The sequence below is a fragment of the Hemitrygon akajei genome, unplaced genomic scaffold (genome assembly GCF_048418815.1).
Source record: "Hemitrygon akajei unplaced genomic scaffold, sHemAka1.3 Scf000041, whole genome shotgun sequence".
NCBI classification, from domain to species: Eukaryota; Metazoa; Chordata; class Chondrichthyes; order Myliobatiformes; family Dasyatidae; genus Hemitrygon; species Hemitrygon akajei.
Genome location: NW_027331927.1, coordinates 9,287,476 through 9,304,956, shown reverse-complemented (window position 1 = coordinate 9,304,956; position 17,481 = coordinate 9,287,476). Strand labels below are relative to the sequence as shown.

General features: G+C 46.6%; 2 protein-coding genes and 1 long non-coding RNA gene across 3 annotated transcripts in view; all 3 read left to right on the top strand.

Annotated features, from left to right (window-relative positions):
- LOC140720325 (NACHT, LRR and PYD domains-containing protein 3-like) overlaps positions 1-17,481 on the top strand; it is a 510,894-nt gene that overhangs the window by 98,043 nt on the left and 395,370 nt on the right. The gene's annotated exons all lie outside the window — the stretch shown is intronic.
- On the top strand, positions 1,611-5,738 carry LOC140720312 (ribonuclease inhibitor-like). The gene is made up of 4 exons (XM_073035176.1): positions 1,611-1,840; positions 3,400-3,486; positions 5,238-5,408; positions 5,564-5,738. The coding sequence occupies exons 1-4, from the start codon at positions 1,611-1,613 to the stop codon at positions 5,736-5,738; spliced, it is 663 nt and encodes a 220-aa protein (XP_072891277.1).
- On the top strand, positions 5,897-8,686 carry LOC140720378 (uncharacterized). Its single transcript, XR_012097173.1, has 3 exons — positions 5,897-6,057; positions 6,222-7,328; positions 8,534-8,686. It is a non-coding gene; the product is annotated as an uncharacterized lncRNA (long non-coding RNA).

The window sequence follows — 17,481 nt, the reverse complement described above, 5'->3', positions numbered from 1 at the left end:
ATCCAATCAATGCAATAACTTTGAGCTAACTCTTGTGTACTTAAATACTGAGTTCTGAGTTGTGATATCTAACAGTTTGTCCACTGTCTGTTTCCATGGAAGATGTTCAACAGAAACACAAGGGGACTCTGCGGGCACAAACTGAAACACTGAGAGTGAACACAATCCTGATGAGGGAGAAGGTGAAAGTTTTCCAGCTGGTTGATCGATACGCTGAGCTCACGGTCATTTCTACTGTTCGAGATCGGAGACTGGTGGAACGGGAGCTGCTGGCAAGAGGCAGAGACCATGAAGAATTGAGAGTGAAATATCTCCGTCGAGAGCTGGAAAAAATCCGGACTGATCAGTTATTCCAGAGCAGCTTCTGCCGGGTTAAATCCAAATCTGGGAGTTCGGCAGTAGTGGCTGGAGCCCCGGGGATCGGGAAAACAATAATGGTACAAAATATTGTTTATGACTGGGCCACGGGGAAAATATACCAACAGTTCCAGTTTGTCTTCAGTTTCAAATTCCGGGATTTAAACTCCATTAACGGACGAACGAATCTGAGGGAACTGATTCTGGATCAATATCCTTACTTTGGGAATATCCTGGGAGAGGTCTGGAAGAACCCAGAGGGATTGCTGTTTATATTTGATGGTTTGGATGAATTCAAGCACAGAATCGATTTTGCAGACAGCCGGAGAGATACAGAACCCAAGCACCAGTGCCCAGATCCCGAGTGGTGGTGTGAAGTGACTGACATTGTGTACAGTTTAATCCAGGGTAAGCTGCTCCCAGGGTGTTCAGTGCTGGTGACCACCCGGCCCACTGCGTTACATTTATTGGAAAAGGCTGAGATCAGTGTCCGGGCTGAAATCCTGGGATTTGTTGGTGAGGAACGGAAGGAATATTTCATCAGGTATTTTGAAGATCAGACGGTGGCAGCAGCTGTTTTCAAACACGTGGAGGAGAATGAGATCCTGTACACCATGAGCTACAACCCCTGCTACTGCTGGATCCTCGCACTGGCACTGGGCCCCTTCTTCACACAAAGAGTCAGGGAACCACAGCGAGTTCCCAAGACCATCACCCAACTGTACTCCTACTATATTTACAACATCCTGAAAAACCACGGCCGAGCGGTTGAGAACCCCCGTGATGTGTTACTCAGGGTTGGTCAGATGGCCTTCAAAGGAGTGTCCGAGGAGAAGATTGTGTTTACAGATGGAGATTTGATCAACTACAATCTACGGCCTTCCCAGTTCCTGTCCGGGTTCCTGATGGAGCTTTTGGACAGAGATGATTCTGCCCGGAGCGTGGTGTACACATTCCCACACCTCACTATACAAGAGTTTGTAGCTGCAGTTGCACAATTCCTGAATCCGCATTCCGGGAATATCCTGAAATTCCTCACTGGAGCCCACAACACGACAGATGGACGATATGAGGTATTTCTCCGTTTTGTTGCTGGTCTCTCCAACCCAATGACAGCTCGGGGCCTGGAGGAGTTTTTGGGTCCATTTCCTCATGAAACAACCTGCCGGGTGATTGACTGGGTGAAGGAAGAGGTTAAACGCCAGACTGGAAACACAGAGAGTGAAGCTGGTAAAAGGAGCCTCCTGAACACAATGCACTACCTGTTTGAGTCACAGAATCATGGACTGGCTCAGGCCGCACTGGAATCTGTGGAAACACTTTCTTTCAGTGGAATGACACTGACCCCGATTGACTGCGCGGTCCTGTCTCATGCCATCGGACACTGTGATACAATAAAATACCTCGACCTGGGGAACTGCCACGTTCAGTGTGAAGGAATCCAGCGGCTGGGACCCGGGCTGCACAAGTGCCTGGAGTTGAGGTAACCTGATTTATCTCTCACTCTGAACTGTGAAACTGTTCCATTGTGTTGTTTCAATTTAAAGGGATTTTGAGTAAAACTGTAGTAAATCAGATGGTGAAGAATTGAGCCAAATGACCAGGGTATCGGTCAGTAATTCCCCAAGGACGGGAGGGTTCTGTGATTCCTTGTGAAGGGATATTGGAGGCTTCATCAAATCAGTGAACAACAGCAATTGGTTTAATGGTAGTGAATCACAGGAATGGCCGTGTTTCTCGCTGCTTGTGACACGTCCATTGACAATGTTCCTTCTCACTTTTACTGACACCCAGACCGACACTGACTGCAGCAGGTGGGTCAGAGATTCACACTCCCTTCCCCGTGAGGGACAAGAGACCGTCAGCAGACTGTTCCAATGAGAAGGAAAGAAATACCATTGTGAGATTGTCCTCCCCTGCCCTTCCCCGTGTGTGACTATCACCATCAGTCCACCTGTGTGACTGTGCTCACTACCAGATACCCAGACCCCATGGGTGCAACTCCTCTCCCAACTGTGGGCCTCAGTTCAGACCCACCCCTCCCTTACAATCTATTTCTGGATCATCTCATCTTATTGGATTATCTTTTCCCATCGGTATACTGCTGTAGGACTTCCCATCCTCATTCCCCTTCGTCCTGTGGGACCTTTCTTCCCCATCACCCTTCCTCACGTCCAGATATCCAGAACCAATGGACGCATCTCCTATCCCAGTGTTGGGCCATAATTAAGGGACACCCTAATGAGCAATCTATTTTTGCATCCCCTCATATAGTGGGATTATCTTTTCACATCAGCATCCTCCTGTGGGACCTGTCATCCCGATCCCCTATCGTCCTGTCGGATCTATCATCCCCATCGACCTTCCTCCAGTGAGATCTCTCATCCCCATCCCCCTTCCTCCTGTGGGATCTCTCTTCCCCATCTCCCTTCCTCCTGTGGGATCCCTCTTCCTCATCTCCCTTCCTCCTGTGGGATCTCTCTTCCCCATCCCCCTTCCTCCTGTGGGATCTCTCTTCCCCTTCCCCCTTCATCTTGTGTGATCTCTCTTCCCCATCCCCCTTCCTCCTCTAGCTTTTCTTCCCCTTCGACCTTCCCCATGTTTGATCTCTTCCCCATTCCCCTTCCTCCTGTGAGATCTACCTTCCCCATTTCCCTTCTCCCTGCAGGTTCAGTCTTTCTATCCCTTCAGCTCAGCTGAGTGCCTTCCACTATCTTCCACTAACATTTTTCCATTCACAAATCTTCCTCACTTTGGAACTTTCTCCCATCCTTCATCCCTGCCCCTCTCACCTTCTCACATCAGGAACACTTTTCTAACCATCGGGGAATGTGGAGATTACAGGGTCACTCCGACAGACTGAATTACTGACATTCGGTGAATACCCTGGAGCTGGTCAGTGAGGGACATTGACAGTGATGGGAACTCCGATCAGTGATTTACTGAAGGGTTTAATGTTTCCTGAAATATCCAAGTGAGAGAAATTCCCTCACGCCCACGGTTTGAATCACTTTGTTCATCAATTTGTCTGTTTGTGTTTAGACTTGGATGGAATGAACTGGGAGATGCAGGAGTGAAACTGGTGTCTGCGGCTCTGAGGAACCCGGGGTGTAAAATACAGAAACTGCGGTAAGTAAAAGACTATGGGAGATTGTGTTTACAATCACTGTGTGTCTGACACTCGAGTCGAGATCTGAAGAGGACTGTTCCTTTACAAAGAGAGAGAGGGTGCGAACAGATTGTGTGTTATTTCAGCAGGGAGTGAGCAACGGAGAGAGCGAAAGACAACGAGGTGTCTTGCAAACTGTAAAGCGGAGTTATATGATGAACAGCTCGTATTCTGCATTTGTGATATATGCAAGGTCAGTTGGCTTTTTAAGAGACAGACGACACGCCAGAGACAATGGAGACACTGATGAGCTCTGAGTGCCCACGACAAGGTTGGGTTTTTGCTCACAGTGTGGACAAACGAGTGACCGGTGGAACACTATCGGTGTGTTTAACCCTCGCCCGTGTTGACAACGCTACCGTGGAAAACGGTCCTCTTTTTGTGGTAACAAGTGGGTGACTGTAAGTTTTGGGAGCAGGAGAACAACGTCCAGGATCGGCATCGGCACTGAGAAGACAAAACAAGACCTTCTCTCTCTTCAACTCTACTCAAATCAAATTGCAGAACTGGACTAGTTACTTACTATACCAACATAAGACTGTATCATCTACCCACCTGAGCTGGGAAGCTTGGGATCTTCATTTAGTCACTTATAAATGCATTTACTCTGCTAATCTGTTTACTTTATCTTGTCTGATATTACTTTATTCACGTAGTTACTAATAAAATAGAGGTTATAACGGTAGACTCAGACTCCAGGTTTGTCCATTTCTGCTGGTTCTGGGGTACGTGGCAAAATTGGGGCCTGCTTCCGTATATGAACAAATTGGTGGGAGCCATTCTAAAATTTGTTGGGGGCTTGATTGACTAGCTGATTTGATTGGGGAAATTCCCTTTCGATTTGTGTAAGAGGATTATCAGCAGAAATGGAGTTTGGAGGCGTCGGATGATGCTATGAGGGATGTACTGTAGGAAATTGCTTCTAAGTTAGAGGTTAAGGTCACCACTCGCATGAAGAAGGCTCAGATACAGCTGTTAATAGCACAGCATTATCTAGCCGAGGGGGAATTTGAAGAGGAGGTGTTGGAAATGTTTGCTGAAGGTAAAGTACTTATTGAGACTGAGGTTCACCTTCAGTTAGCAAAACTGAAGTATAAGTGTGAGTTGAAATTAAAACAGCTCGAGGCTGAAGAGGCAGAAAAACAGAGACAGTTCGAGAGGGGGATGTGGGAGCGACACGATCAAGCGTCAGGTAGGGGTAAGGAGCTGGTGGTACCGTTTAACATCAACAAAGAAATTAAGTTAGTACCACCACTTGATGAAGCTGAGGTCGACCGGTATTTCCTACATTTAGAAAAGGTGGCCCAGAGACGGAAATGGCCGATAGATGAGTGGGCTGTCATGTTACAAAGTGTGTTGAAGGGGATTTATTACTTACTATACCAACGTAAGGCTGCAGCACCCAATCACCTGAGCTGGGAAGCTTGGGAACTTTATTTACTCACTTATATATGTGTATAAACTCTGCTAATCTGTTTATCATCTTGTTTTGTATTACTTTATTCACGTAGTTACTAACAAAATAGAGTTTATAACTGAAGATTCAGACTCCAGGTGTGTCCATTTCTTCAGGTCCTTTTTTAACCCGTTACAGGGTACGTAATAGATTGAACATTGATGTGATCAGTAATTGTGTTACGGATCAACCCTGCTGGTTTACACCATCTCCTGTCTCTCTGTCTCCTTCACACTCACTCCTTTCCATCTCCAGGCTGGGCAATGTCGGTCTCACAGATTCTGGTGCCGAGGATCTTGTCTCCGCTCTCAGTACAAACCCATCATTGACGGAGCTGGACCTAAGTGAAAATAACCTGGGAGATTCAGGAGTGAAACTGGTGTCTGCGGCTCTGAGCAACCCGGAGTGTAAAATACAGAAACTGTGGTAAGTACCAGACTGTGGGAGATTGTGTTTACAATCACTGGGTGTCTGACAACGAACATTAATGTGATCAGTAAATGTGTTACTGATAAACACTGGGGATTTGTACCGTCTCCTGTCTCTCTGTGTCTTTCACCCTCACTCTCTCTCATCTCCAGGCTGGACCATGTCTGCCTCACAAATTCTGGTGCCGAGGATCTCGCCTCCGCTCTCACTACAAACCCATCACTGACGGAGCTGGACCTGAGTGATAATAAACTGGGAGATTCAGGAGTGAAACTGTTGTCTGCGGCTCTGAGGAATCCGGAGTGTAAAATACAGAAACTGGAGTAAGTACCAGACTGTGGGAGATTGTGTTTACAGTCACTGGGTGTCTGACACTGAACAATAATGCGATCAGTAATTGTGTTACTGATAAACACTGGGGATTTGTCCCGTCGCCTGTCTCTCTGTGTACTTCACCCTCACTCACTCTCATCTCCAGGCTGTACGATGTCGGTCTCACAGATTCTGGTGCCGAGGATATCGTCTCCGCTCTCAGTACAAACCCATCACTGACGGAGCTGAACCTGAGATCAAACTCGCTGACAGACCGATCTGTCCCCGCTCTCCGCCGCCTCATATTGACCCTCCCGAGTCTGGAGCGGATCGAGTGAGTGTTTGTGTTAATGTTCAATGTGATAAAATATCAGCGGATCCGCGGGTTTTCTGGTGATATTTGTCTGTGAGTGTTGTTGAAACATTAACCCCAGTCCCCTGTTACTGACACTGTTGTGTAATCTGTTTATTTAATCTTTATTCGCTGATCTGTTTTAGGCTGGGGCACAATTGGTTCACTGAGACCGGGGGGAAGGAACTGAGATCTCTGCAGGAACCCAGACCCGGACTGAGAGTGTCCGTGTGAACACCAGATGAGACACAGAGTGAAGCTCCCTCAACACCATACGATCACACACACTCCAAGTCAGACATGGTGTGAAGCTACCAGCACACTATACCATCACCAAATCCCAGGATCAGACGGCAGGTGAAGCTCCGTCCACACCATTTTATCACAAACTCTCCGGATAAAACACAGAGCGAAGCTCCCTTTGCACGGTACAAACACACATTCTCCAGGTGAAACACAGACTGAAGCTCCCTTCGCTCCAACCCATCACACACTATCAGCGTCCCAGCGCACAATCTTGGTGTCAGACACACTATACTGCTCCCTCCACACCGTTCCATCAACTACTCGCGGGATGATACACACACTCCCTGGATCTGACACAAGGTGAAGCTCCCTCCACACACTCCCGGGTAGAGACACAGAGTTAAGCTGTTGTCATTGTGCTGGGAGAAAACGAGAAAACCTGCAGCTTAAAGTTTGTGAAGTTACTTTGCAGGTGGTTCGAAATGTCTCTTGAACATGTGACTGAGTGGCTGTTTCAGTGTGGAGGCGTCGTTTGGAGTTTTCCTGCCAGTTTGGACTGTTTTTTTTGGCGGCTGCTAAAAGCATAGCTCCCAGCTGCGGTTGCTGGAAGCTCGCCGGGAAGCCGTTCCGCTCCAAAAAGAGAGAAACAAATGACGTTAATCCTCAACTGACATAGCGACAACGTCCCACCTCCTTTGTCGTGATTCGCGTTTGGTGTAGGAGCCGGACCATCTTTTGAGACGGCTCGACTTCTCATGGCCTGGGAGGACCGACGGAGCCTTTCCTGGCGTTAGAATTTCTGGTGCCGAGCCAGCAAGGAACTGTCGAGTACAAACTTTTAAGTCCAGTTGCTCTCCTCGCCCCTGGACTTTATAACCGGCACCGCCGTATAATTCTCGATTCGGACACAGAAGCAACGAGCCGGACCGGTCTACAGGGAGTCGCAGGCATTCGGGGAGTTATGCAAAGGCGGCTGCCTCTCCAGCCTCGGACAACGACCTGTTTCGGTACGTGAAAGTAAATAGCGGGTGCATTGTATTTCGCGTCCTGGAATTACTCTGGAAAAGTGCGCGGAGGCCATGGAGGACTTGTTGGGGCGAGATGGTATTCTAGACACTGCGAAAGAATTCGGGAAGGCAGAGTTTTATCTGGAGAAAGGTGCTGGTGCTTTTGGCTCTTAGCAGGAGGTACACGGTGTAAAACATCTTTTTACAGATGGAGCTGGTGACAGCTCCCACGCAACGAATCGTCCTCGGTCACGTTAAGCCTTTCATTCCAACGAAGAATTTCTTCCCGCACTAGCACGCTTGGGATAAGTAGGGTCAGAGATAACTGCCATCTAGCACAAGTTTAAGAGCCGCATCCTCCACTACGTAATCTCTTTCCGGCGTCAGATATTCATGCAGCTGGAAAGGGAGGACGATGTTGAGGGCGAGTTTAAAGTCCGGCACGAGAGGGTAGACTATCAGGTCTTTTGGAACACTGAGCGCCCACGATGCCATGCGTGTAGGGAAGTGGGACTCGTTCGGAGGGACTGTCCTAGCACTCGAAAACCCAGGGAGTCCACTTTGGGCACCAGCGCCCCAGCTACCTCTGCCTCTCATCCTATTCCTGCGCCTACCCCTGCCCTTACCCCTACCCCTACTCCTACGTCTGTTTTAATTCCTGTTCCTGCCCCTGTTGTTCAGGTGGGGGATCTTGAGGTTACATGCAGGGAGGTTCAGGTGAGGGACGGGGTGGAGCCTGTGCGGGTAAGGAAGGCGAGGAAGAAATCCAAACACATTAAAAAGTCGGCCGTCGAGACCGCAGAGCTCACGCCCATTTGCACAGAAGTGGTGCGAGAGGCTCGGGGAAGTGCACAGTCGGACGGGTTGTTGGAAGCGGAGGGAGCCGCCGCATCGGTGAATCCTGCACCTGTGTGATCCTCCGGCTTGAAGAGGAGAAGGGAATGTTTCCCCAAGAGGCCAGGTAATGTAGATGCGGGGGAGTCCCAGGATGGGGTGGGAATCCAGGTAGAGGTAAGTTCTAACCCTGAATCCTCAGATATAGCCACCAGTCCTGTGGTAGGTGGTGTGGTTGTGCAGAAAGCTTGTGCTAGCCCTGCTTCCACAAATGAGACAGACCAGTTACGGGGTACGTAACAGAACATTGAACAGTAATGTTTTGTTCTCTTTTGCATTGTTAATGTGCTTCATTATCTCTCTGGTTAAAGTTAGACCTGCGGTGAGAGATTCATTGGAAGAAAAGCTCACAACTGGAAGCGAACCAGAACTGTAGACGAGGGAACAGCAACAAGTGAACCAGCCCGAGGATTGAGAACACCGACTGGAGAGAACCCATCTGACATAGAGTTTCTATTGATTCAGTCAGGAGAAAGATTGGTGAGTCTCATTCACTCAAACACTGGTCCTTTAGACATTACATACCTGTACAAAGGAAGGTAGGAAGTAATTGGACTGAGACTGACTGTGCTCAGAAGTACCAATTATGCTTTTGTCAAATCCAGTTTCTATCACTCCATATCTGCTAATGTGCTCCTGGTATCAAAGCTCTTTAAAGTCACTAACATTCCCTCAGTGTTTGCTCATTTCAAGGTCTTGCATCTTGTGAAGTAGCTTTTACTCACTTCTGAGTGGGGAGATGGAGACAAAGGGGAGAGTTTATACATAAGATCTTTCAAAAAAAAGTAATTCTTTGAACTTACTTGCTGCAAACATGCTTGGCACTTTTTCGTTGGAGTGACGGAGGATAAAAGGTAACCTGATAGATGTGTATAAAATGATGAGAGGCATTGGTCGTGTGGATAACCAGAGGCTTTTTCCTAGGGCTGAAATGAATGACACGAGGGCATATTTTTAAGGTACTTGGACGTCCGTAGAGACGGGATGTCAGGGGAATTTTTCACACGGAGAGTGTTGCGTGTGGAGTCCATTGCTGGCGACGGCGTAATGGGCGGATGCAGTAGGGTCTGTTAGATGTGTACCTGGAGCTCAGAAAAATAGTGTTATTCTAGACAATGTTTAGAGTAGGTTACATGGTCGGCAGAAACTTGTGGGCCGAAGGACCTGTAATGTGCTGTAGATTTCAATCTTCCATGTTCAAACTTACTACCTATACCCTATATATTCCCAACCAAATGATTGATATAAGTGACAAGTGACAATAGGTGTAACCCTGGGGAACATCACTTAGGCACTGGCCTCGAGTCCAATAGACAACCTTTCACAATCACCCTCTGCTTCCTACGATTCAGCTGCACCCAGACACTGGGGCTCAGTCACAAACACAATGTTCAGGAAGACTAGTCAGTAATTAATATGAAAAGAGAATTGTTACATCCTGAAAGGTCACGTATCCAGTCTGATTCAATGGACCATCTCCTCCCTTGTTTACGATTTAATTTATCCTGGTACCTATCCTTCTGGGTCACGCTGCATCTGGTAACCCACATCCCCAAGCTGCCTCCATCCCGCTAATGGCCCCAAAGCTTTTCCACCGTTTACCCCACACCCGCACACGTAGACTGATCCACATCACCCACATCCTCCCTCCCAGCTTGGGGAACCACAACTAATTGATCCCATAGTCTCAGCTTGGGTATAAAACTAAAACCAGAGCTGCAAGACCAGACAGCCTGGACTCTCCAGCCACCCGCTTGGTCCCTGCCACTTCCACTGCAGCCGACGCTCAATTTATGCAAACCTGGGATCAGCCCCTTCCTCACTGCTGCCTGAACAGGAAAACTACCGACATCAGCTCGAGTCGACGCTTTGCTGCGATTTGCAGGAGGTCCCCGTGGCACCTCCAGAGGTCAGATGGACGGAAAAGAGTTCGGCTGTCATCCCTGAACTTCACATCAACACCATCCAACTATATCTGGGTGTACTTCACTAACCAACAAATATAATTCCTCTCATCAGCGATCAACTGTTTGAATGATACACTGACTTTGCGGAAGGAGTATCTGTGGTCCACATTGTCAGGGTGTTTAGTTTACCAGGAATCATAGACTGCAGTGATGTGAAGTCTTCTGTTAACTGATATGAATCTGTGTTTACACTTCTGGCAATTCCGGTTTACATCAATAAAACCATTCGTTATGAAATTAGTAAACAGCAGGATACTGCACTGACTGCACCACCCCAAAACAAGTCAACCTGAAAGTCCTCCCCAGAAACATTTGTGGTTTTGTGACCCAACTCAAGACAAAGGCCACGCTGGCCACTCCATCAACAACACGGCAAAGCCGGGCATGTAGCCGGGGTCTTTACCTGATACATTGCTGGATTCAGTGATGAAACTTGTTAAGTTTCCTTCATTGTCCCTGTGAAATCATTAAAAACGTCCAGTAAACAGCTTTTGAAATAAGTTATCACCCACACGTGACCACTTTGCGTCCCCACATGCCTGCTATCACATGTGGGTACCCCACACCAGCAACTAACGTCACACTGCCCATCCCACATGCCTGCTGACATGTGTGGGTTCACCACACCGGGATCTGACTTCACTCTGTGGCCCCACATGCCCGATGTCACAATCGCCACATTATGTCTGATATCATTCTGCAGCCTCACATGCCTGATGTCACGTGTGGGTTCCCCACACCAGGATATGACGTTAGGTGTGCAGTTCCTTACATCACACTGGCGCTGGGACGGTTGAACTTTAACAGCTGAAGTAGCAATTACCTGACCCACCCACCCCATCCCATAGTCAACAGAGGCGTTACTCTATTCCCGTTGGTGAGAAACGATGTCAATCACTGGTTACACCCAATAATGGAGGCAGATATGCTGAGGGCGTTACCCCCGCTGGATCCCTCTCACGCTCCCGCTACAAGCTCCACATCAAAGCAGAACAAATCTCAAAGTAAATGTTCCTCTTTTTGAATTATTTCCATTTCCCTCCAAGGTAAGTTGGGAGTGTTTCTGAAGTAGCTTCTGCAGCCGGTGTCTGATGTATCGCTGAGAGTTAGGAGGAGACCACTTGGCCCGTCGGTTCATACCGGTTCCCTAGGGAAGGAAGGATCCTGGCAGAAAGAGGAGGGAGATGGAATTAACTGAGCTGATAAATATGGTGCGAGGGTTTGGATAGGACGGAGTCTGCGAGGATGTTTGTCCCAGTGGGGAATCAAGGAGCAGGATGCGGGAAGGAGCCCGTTGACAGTGGGGAGGGGACATGAGGGGCTCGTCTTTTGAAATGACTGAGCCCAGGGTGGTGGCGAGTAGAGGCGGGAAAACTCAGGCATATTGTTAGTGACACAAAATTGTATAATTGCTGTTCCGTGTGTTATCTGAATGTACTTGCCTGTGATGCTGCTACACGCCAGAGTGTCTCTGTACCTGTATCTTCCAGTACTTGCTCACTTGGCAACAAATTCAACAGGACCTGATTTGATTAGTGATGATCAGTGAGATTTGATTAGTGATGATCAGTGAGATTTGATTAGTGATGATCATCTTGCCATCTCGGTAGGTCAAATGTAAAGAACACAGAAATCTACAGCACATTACAGGCCTTTCAGCCCACAATGTTGTGCCGACCATGTAATCTACTCTAGAAATTGGCTAGATTTCCTTGCTGCATAGCCCTTGATTTTTATAAGCTCCATTTACCGATCTTAAAAGACCGCATTGTATCCACCTCTACCACCGTCGCTGCCAGTGCATTCCACCCACCCACCACTGTGTGGAAAACCTACCCCTAACGTCTCCCTTGTAACTACTTCCAAGCGCCATAATACTATGCTCCCTCTTGTTAGGCAATTCAACCCTGGGAAAAGCCTCTGGCTATCGACACAAGCAAAGCCTCTCATCTTATACACCTCTGTCATGTCACCTCTCATCTTTAATCGCTCCAAGGAGAAAAGACCAAGTTCAGTCAAACTATACTCATCAGGCAAGCTCCCCAATCCAGACAACATCCTTGTAAATCTCCTCTGCACTCTCTCTATAGCATCCATATTGTTTCCTGTAGTGAGGTGACCAGAACTGAACACAGTACTCCCGAGTGGAGTCTAATCAAGGTCTTATATATCTGTAACATTACCTCACGCTCTTGAACTCAATCCCATGGCTGATCAATGTCAACACACCATATGCTTTCTTATCAACACTGTCAACGTGTGCAGCAGCTTTGAGTGTTCTATCGACACAGACCTCAAGATCTCACTGATCCTCCACATTGCCAAGAGTCTTACCATTAATATTATATTGTCTTCAAATTTGACCTACGGAAATGAACCACTTCACGCTTATCAGTATTGAACTACATCTGCCGCTTCTCTGCCCAGTTCTGCATCCTATCGATGTTGCACTGTACCATCTGACAACCCTGCAGACGATCCACAACACTCCCAACTTTTGTGTCATCAGCAAACTTACTAACCGATCCTTCAACTTCCTCATCCGGGTCAGTTGTAAAAATCACGAAGAGAAGGGGTCCCAGAACAGATCCCAACGGAACACTATTAGTCACCATCATCCATGCATGATACGAACCATCTACAACTGCCCTTTGCCTTCGGTTGGCATGCCAGTTCTGGATTCACGAAGCAATGTCTCCTTGGATCCCATACCTCATTATTTTCTGAATGAGCTTTCCCTGAGGAACCTTAGCAAACCTCTTACTGAAATCCATATACAGTACTTCCACTGCTCTATTTTCATCAATCTGTTTTCTTACATCCTCAAAGATTTCAATCAGGTTCATAAGGCATGACCTGCCCTCGGCAAAGCCATGCTGACTATCCCTAATCAGACCGTGATTCTCCAAATGCTCATAAACCCTGCCTCTCAGGATCTTCTCCAAAACTTGCCCACAGCTGAAGTAAGACTCACTGGTCTATAATTTCCCGGGATAATCTCTACTTCCTTTCTTGAACAAAGGAACAATGTTTGCAAACTTCCAATCCTTTGGTACTTCTCCCGTCCCTATTGATGATGCAAAGATAATTGCCAGAGGCTCAGCAATCTCCTCACTCGCTTCCCACAATAGCCTGGGGTATATCTCATCCAGTCCCGACGACTTATCAAACTTAATGACTTTCAAAAGCTCCTCTTTCTTAAAGTCTATGCACTCAAGTGTTTCAGTCCGCTGTAAGTCATCGCCACAACTTCCAAAGTCTTTTTCACTTGTGAATAATGAAGCAAAGTATTAATGTGGTACATCGGAATATTTTAAATGATCGGCTGATTGAGAAACATCTGTTCAGAATGTAGTGGTGAATTCTAACTAAATCAAGTTGCCAATGCTGGTGACCTCACGGATTTGTTATTTTTGCATGGCGTCCCCTCAGCTCCCGTGATGATTGTTACAAATGTCAGTGATATGTATTCGATCAGTTATTAGCAATCAGCAAACATACAATCTTGAAGCGATGAAACTGAACTGTACCAAGTATGAGAGGATAATAACAAAATATATGACATCCGTCAGTCCCCAGCTGTGTACTGCACGGAACAAAGCACAAATATGTAACTGATTCCCTTTGTGTTTACCACACCACCACTGATGCGACCAATTACCATAAAAAAATCATAATTAAGCTACGCAGAATACAATGCTGATAAAAAACAGATACATGGCTCCCACACACACGCTCAGCTCTGATACAGTGATTCCCAGCTGAAATATTAACATACTGACTATCTTGTTGAATAATTCCAGTATTTTGTTTTATTTATTTTAATGATTTTTTGCCAACTAATGTTGCCAATTAATGTTTGACCCTCCTGTTATTTATTTCGTTACAGAGCAGCATAAACTGATCACACGTGTCCTCAAAAGGAGTCAAGGTGCCGGCAGTGGAGGAGTTCCAGTGACGTCACCATCGGGAAAAAATACGGGTATGTTGGCGAATTATTTTAATTTATAAATACTCTGCTGATTCTGCGTCTGGGTTTAATGCAATGTAGGGCAATTCACAAAGTATTTTTTGAAAATTGAGCAGAGAGATGAGAGAGAGAGTTAACATCTCTGGGGAAATACAGTCAAACGTGGAAGGAGTACAGTTACCGTCTGCTTCTGCTCCTCGAACAGATTGTGATGCACATTAAAAAAGCGAGTTTCTCCAGTAGACAAGACATTCTGCATCTGCTGAAAGTTTTGGGCAATAAAAAGACACACAAAATATTGGCCGAACTCAGCAGGTCATGGAGAGGAATAAACAGTTGACGTTTTGGATCATAATCACAAGGAATTGAAACGAATGTGTCAATATCTAGAATTTCTGTTCCCTCATTTCCAGTCCAATGAAGGGCCTTGGTTTGAAACATTGATTGTTTATTCTGCTCGATAGACGCTGCCTGATATGCTGAGGGATGCGACTTGTACCATAAAAAGCATCATAAATAAACCACAACCACGAGGAAATCTGCAGGTGCCGGAAATTTAAGCAACACACACAAAATGCTGGTGGAACACAGGCCAGGCAGCATCTATAGGGAGAAGCGCTGTCGACGTTTCGGGCTGAGACCCTTCATCAGGACTAACTGAAAGGAAAGATAGTAAGAGAATTGAAAGTAGGATGGGGAGGTGAAAATGCGAAATGATAGGAAAAGACCAGAGGGGGTGGGATGAAGCTAAGAGCTGGAAAGGTGATTGGCAAAAGTGATACAGAGCTGGAGAGGGGAAAGGCTCATGGGATGGGAGGCCTAGGGAGAAAGAAAGGGGGAGGGGAGCACCAGAGGGAGATGGAGAACAGGCAGAGAGAGAAAAAACAACTAAATATATCAGGGATGGGGTAAGATGGGGAGGAGGTGCATGAATGGAATAAATAAACCACGCAGAATACAATTCAGAAAGAGAACAGATACATGGCTCCTACACACAGGCTCAGTTCTGATACAGGGTCTTCCATCTGCAATATTCACATACTGACTGTCTTGTTGAATAATTCCTAATTTTGTTTCATTTATGTCAAAGCTTCTTTTTCCAGCTTGCTGTTTCGGATGTATGGCTGGTCTACATTGTGCTTATCAAGCTGCCATGTAACTATCTGGTAATAGTCAGGTGATATGTTCAAATAAATCTTGACTGAGTTTAGGTGATAATAATGGTCTTAAATTCTTGCCGGAGAAATTGTCATGGTTCAGGACAAAATGTCTTGATGCTAATGGTGACATTGCATTGTTCGGGAAGTCAGAGTGATTCTATATAGATCAAACCATTTATTCCCAATGCCAGGGGATATATAATTCAGTGACGAGAGGAATAGATGTCCCATTGTTCAGCAGAAATGTTTCAACTCATGCTGCTGTAACAGTTGTCCATTACTCATCATAGCGCCACCAGTGGTAGGAGGACCAAATCAGAGGGCGCTGTCTGCTCAACCTGCCTTGCCATTCTGTTGACACATCACTCCCGGTCCAGGACACAAGATTGGTTCCTAAAAGGGATTTGCCTGCAATATAGTGAGTAGATACCCCAGAGAATCCCGGCGCAGTGTACAATCCATGGAGAGATCGAAAATGGACATTGTGGGACTGTGGGTGAATGGGCACCAGTGGATCAGGCCATGTCAAGGCTTCAGTGGACAGGCCCAAAATGTTTGGAAGTGTTTGCCTCAGTTTAAAAACAAAGCAGTGTTCTCTTTAAACCCCAATTAACGTTTGACCCTCCTGTTATTTTTTTTTTGTTACAGAGCAGCAAAAACAAATCACACCTGTCCCCAAAATGGGTCAAGGTACGAGCAGTGGAGGAGTTCCAGTGACATCAACATCGGGAAACGACACGGGTATGTTGGCGAATTATTTTAATTTATAAACACTCTGATGATTCTGCGCCTGAGTTTACTGCAATATCGGCAATTCACAAAATCTTTGTGAAAACTGACCAGGGAGATGAGAGAGAGAGTTAACATCTCTGGGGGAAACACAGTCACGCGTGGAAGGAGTACAGTTACCGTCTGCTCCTGCTCCTCGAGCAGATTGTGAAGCACATTAAAATAGCGTGTTACTCCAGAAGACAAGACATTCTGCAGATGCTGTAAGTTTTGGGCAACAAAAAGACACGCAAAATATTGGCAGAACTCAGCAGGTCAGGCAGCATCCATGGAGAGGAATAAACATTTGATGTTTCTGATCAGGATCACAAGGAATTGAAACTAATGTGACAATATGTATAAGTTCTGTCCCCTCATTTCCAGTCTGATAAAGGGCCTTGGCCTGAAATGTTGATTGTTTATTCTCCTCCATAGATGCTGCCTGTCCTGCTGAGTACCTCCAGCATTTTGTGAGAAATCCCAGAGATTTGCTGAGGAAGGGGTTGACTAGGCAGTCAGACAGTAACCCAGAGCAAAGCGGTGGTGATGGGCAGTACCAGGAGAGTGATGCTGATGGGTTACTGTATTCTCAGCAATAAGCAGAGTCCTTTCCAAACAGAGAGGTATATTCTTCGGGATAAAAAAGAACAGCCTTCAACAGATGCAACTATAAACCCTCCTACACGCCCCCCCCACCTCCTGGCCCGAGCCCATTCCTCTTTCCTGCCCCCGGCTATATATATATTTCGGACTGTGTTTGGTGATCTTTAGATTCCAGAGAGAAAGTTACTGCCAAATATGGGGTCATTAATTTCCTTAATTTTCGCCATTGTGCTTCACAGGTCCGGGCTCAGTGATCACCGAGCTCCTGGCAAGCTGGGACGATTTCCAGCTGCTGCAGTTGACGGACTTCTACCGGGACAGGCTGGAGCAGGCGATGGAAGGAGGGGTGCACGGAGTGAGCCTGGCGTTAACGGCCGAGAAACAGTTCAGCGGAGAGGAACATCGGGTGAGTGGGAAGGAGAATGGGTTTGAATTTTCACACATCACAAGTCTGATGGATGTCGGAACTCTCACTCATCGGATAATAAAGCCTAACAACAAATCAGAAATAAATATATATAATTCTTTAAACTGTGAATCAGAATGAATGATTGAAAGAGGTGTAAACACTCCAGTGGTAGCTCAATGCTCAGAGCGAGGGGAGCCGGTAACAATTGCATGAGGTTGCAATAAAGGAGTTTAAATGGAAATATGGTAGGAATTTTCATTTTGAAAAGACCGTGCAGTGTGACAGCAGGATGTCATTGGGAACCGGGGCATTATTACTGGGTGCCACAGGAGCTCGAGTGTGTTCTGTTCTGGGTGGAGATGATTGTGTTACAATCTGTAAC

Excerpts from the sequence above, each read along its gene's own strand:
- LOC140720312 (XM_073035176.1), top strand. The coding sequence starts at position 1,611 with ATGCACTACCTGTTTGAGTCACAGAATCATGGACTGGCTCAGGCCGCA. Across the intron at positions 1,841-3,399 it reads CACAAGTGCCTGGAGTTGAG|ACTTGGATGGAATGAACTGG; the intron begins GTAACCTGATTT and ends GTTTGTGTTTAG. Across the intron at positions 5,409-5,563 it reads TGTAAAATACAGAAACTGTG|GCTGGACCATGTCTGCCTCA; the intron begins GTAAGTACCAGA and ends TCTCATCTCCAG.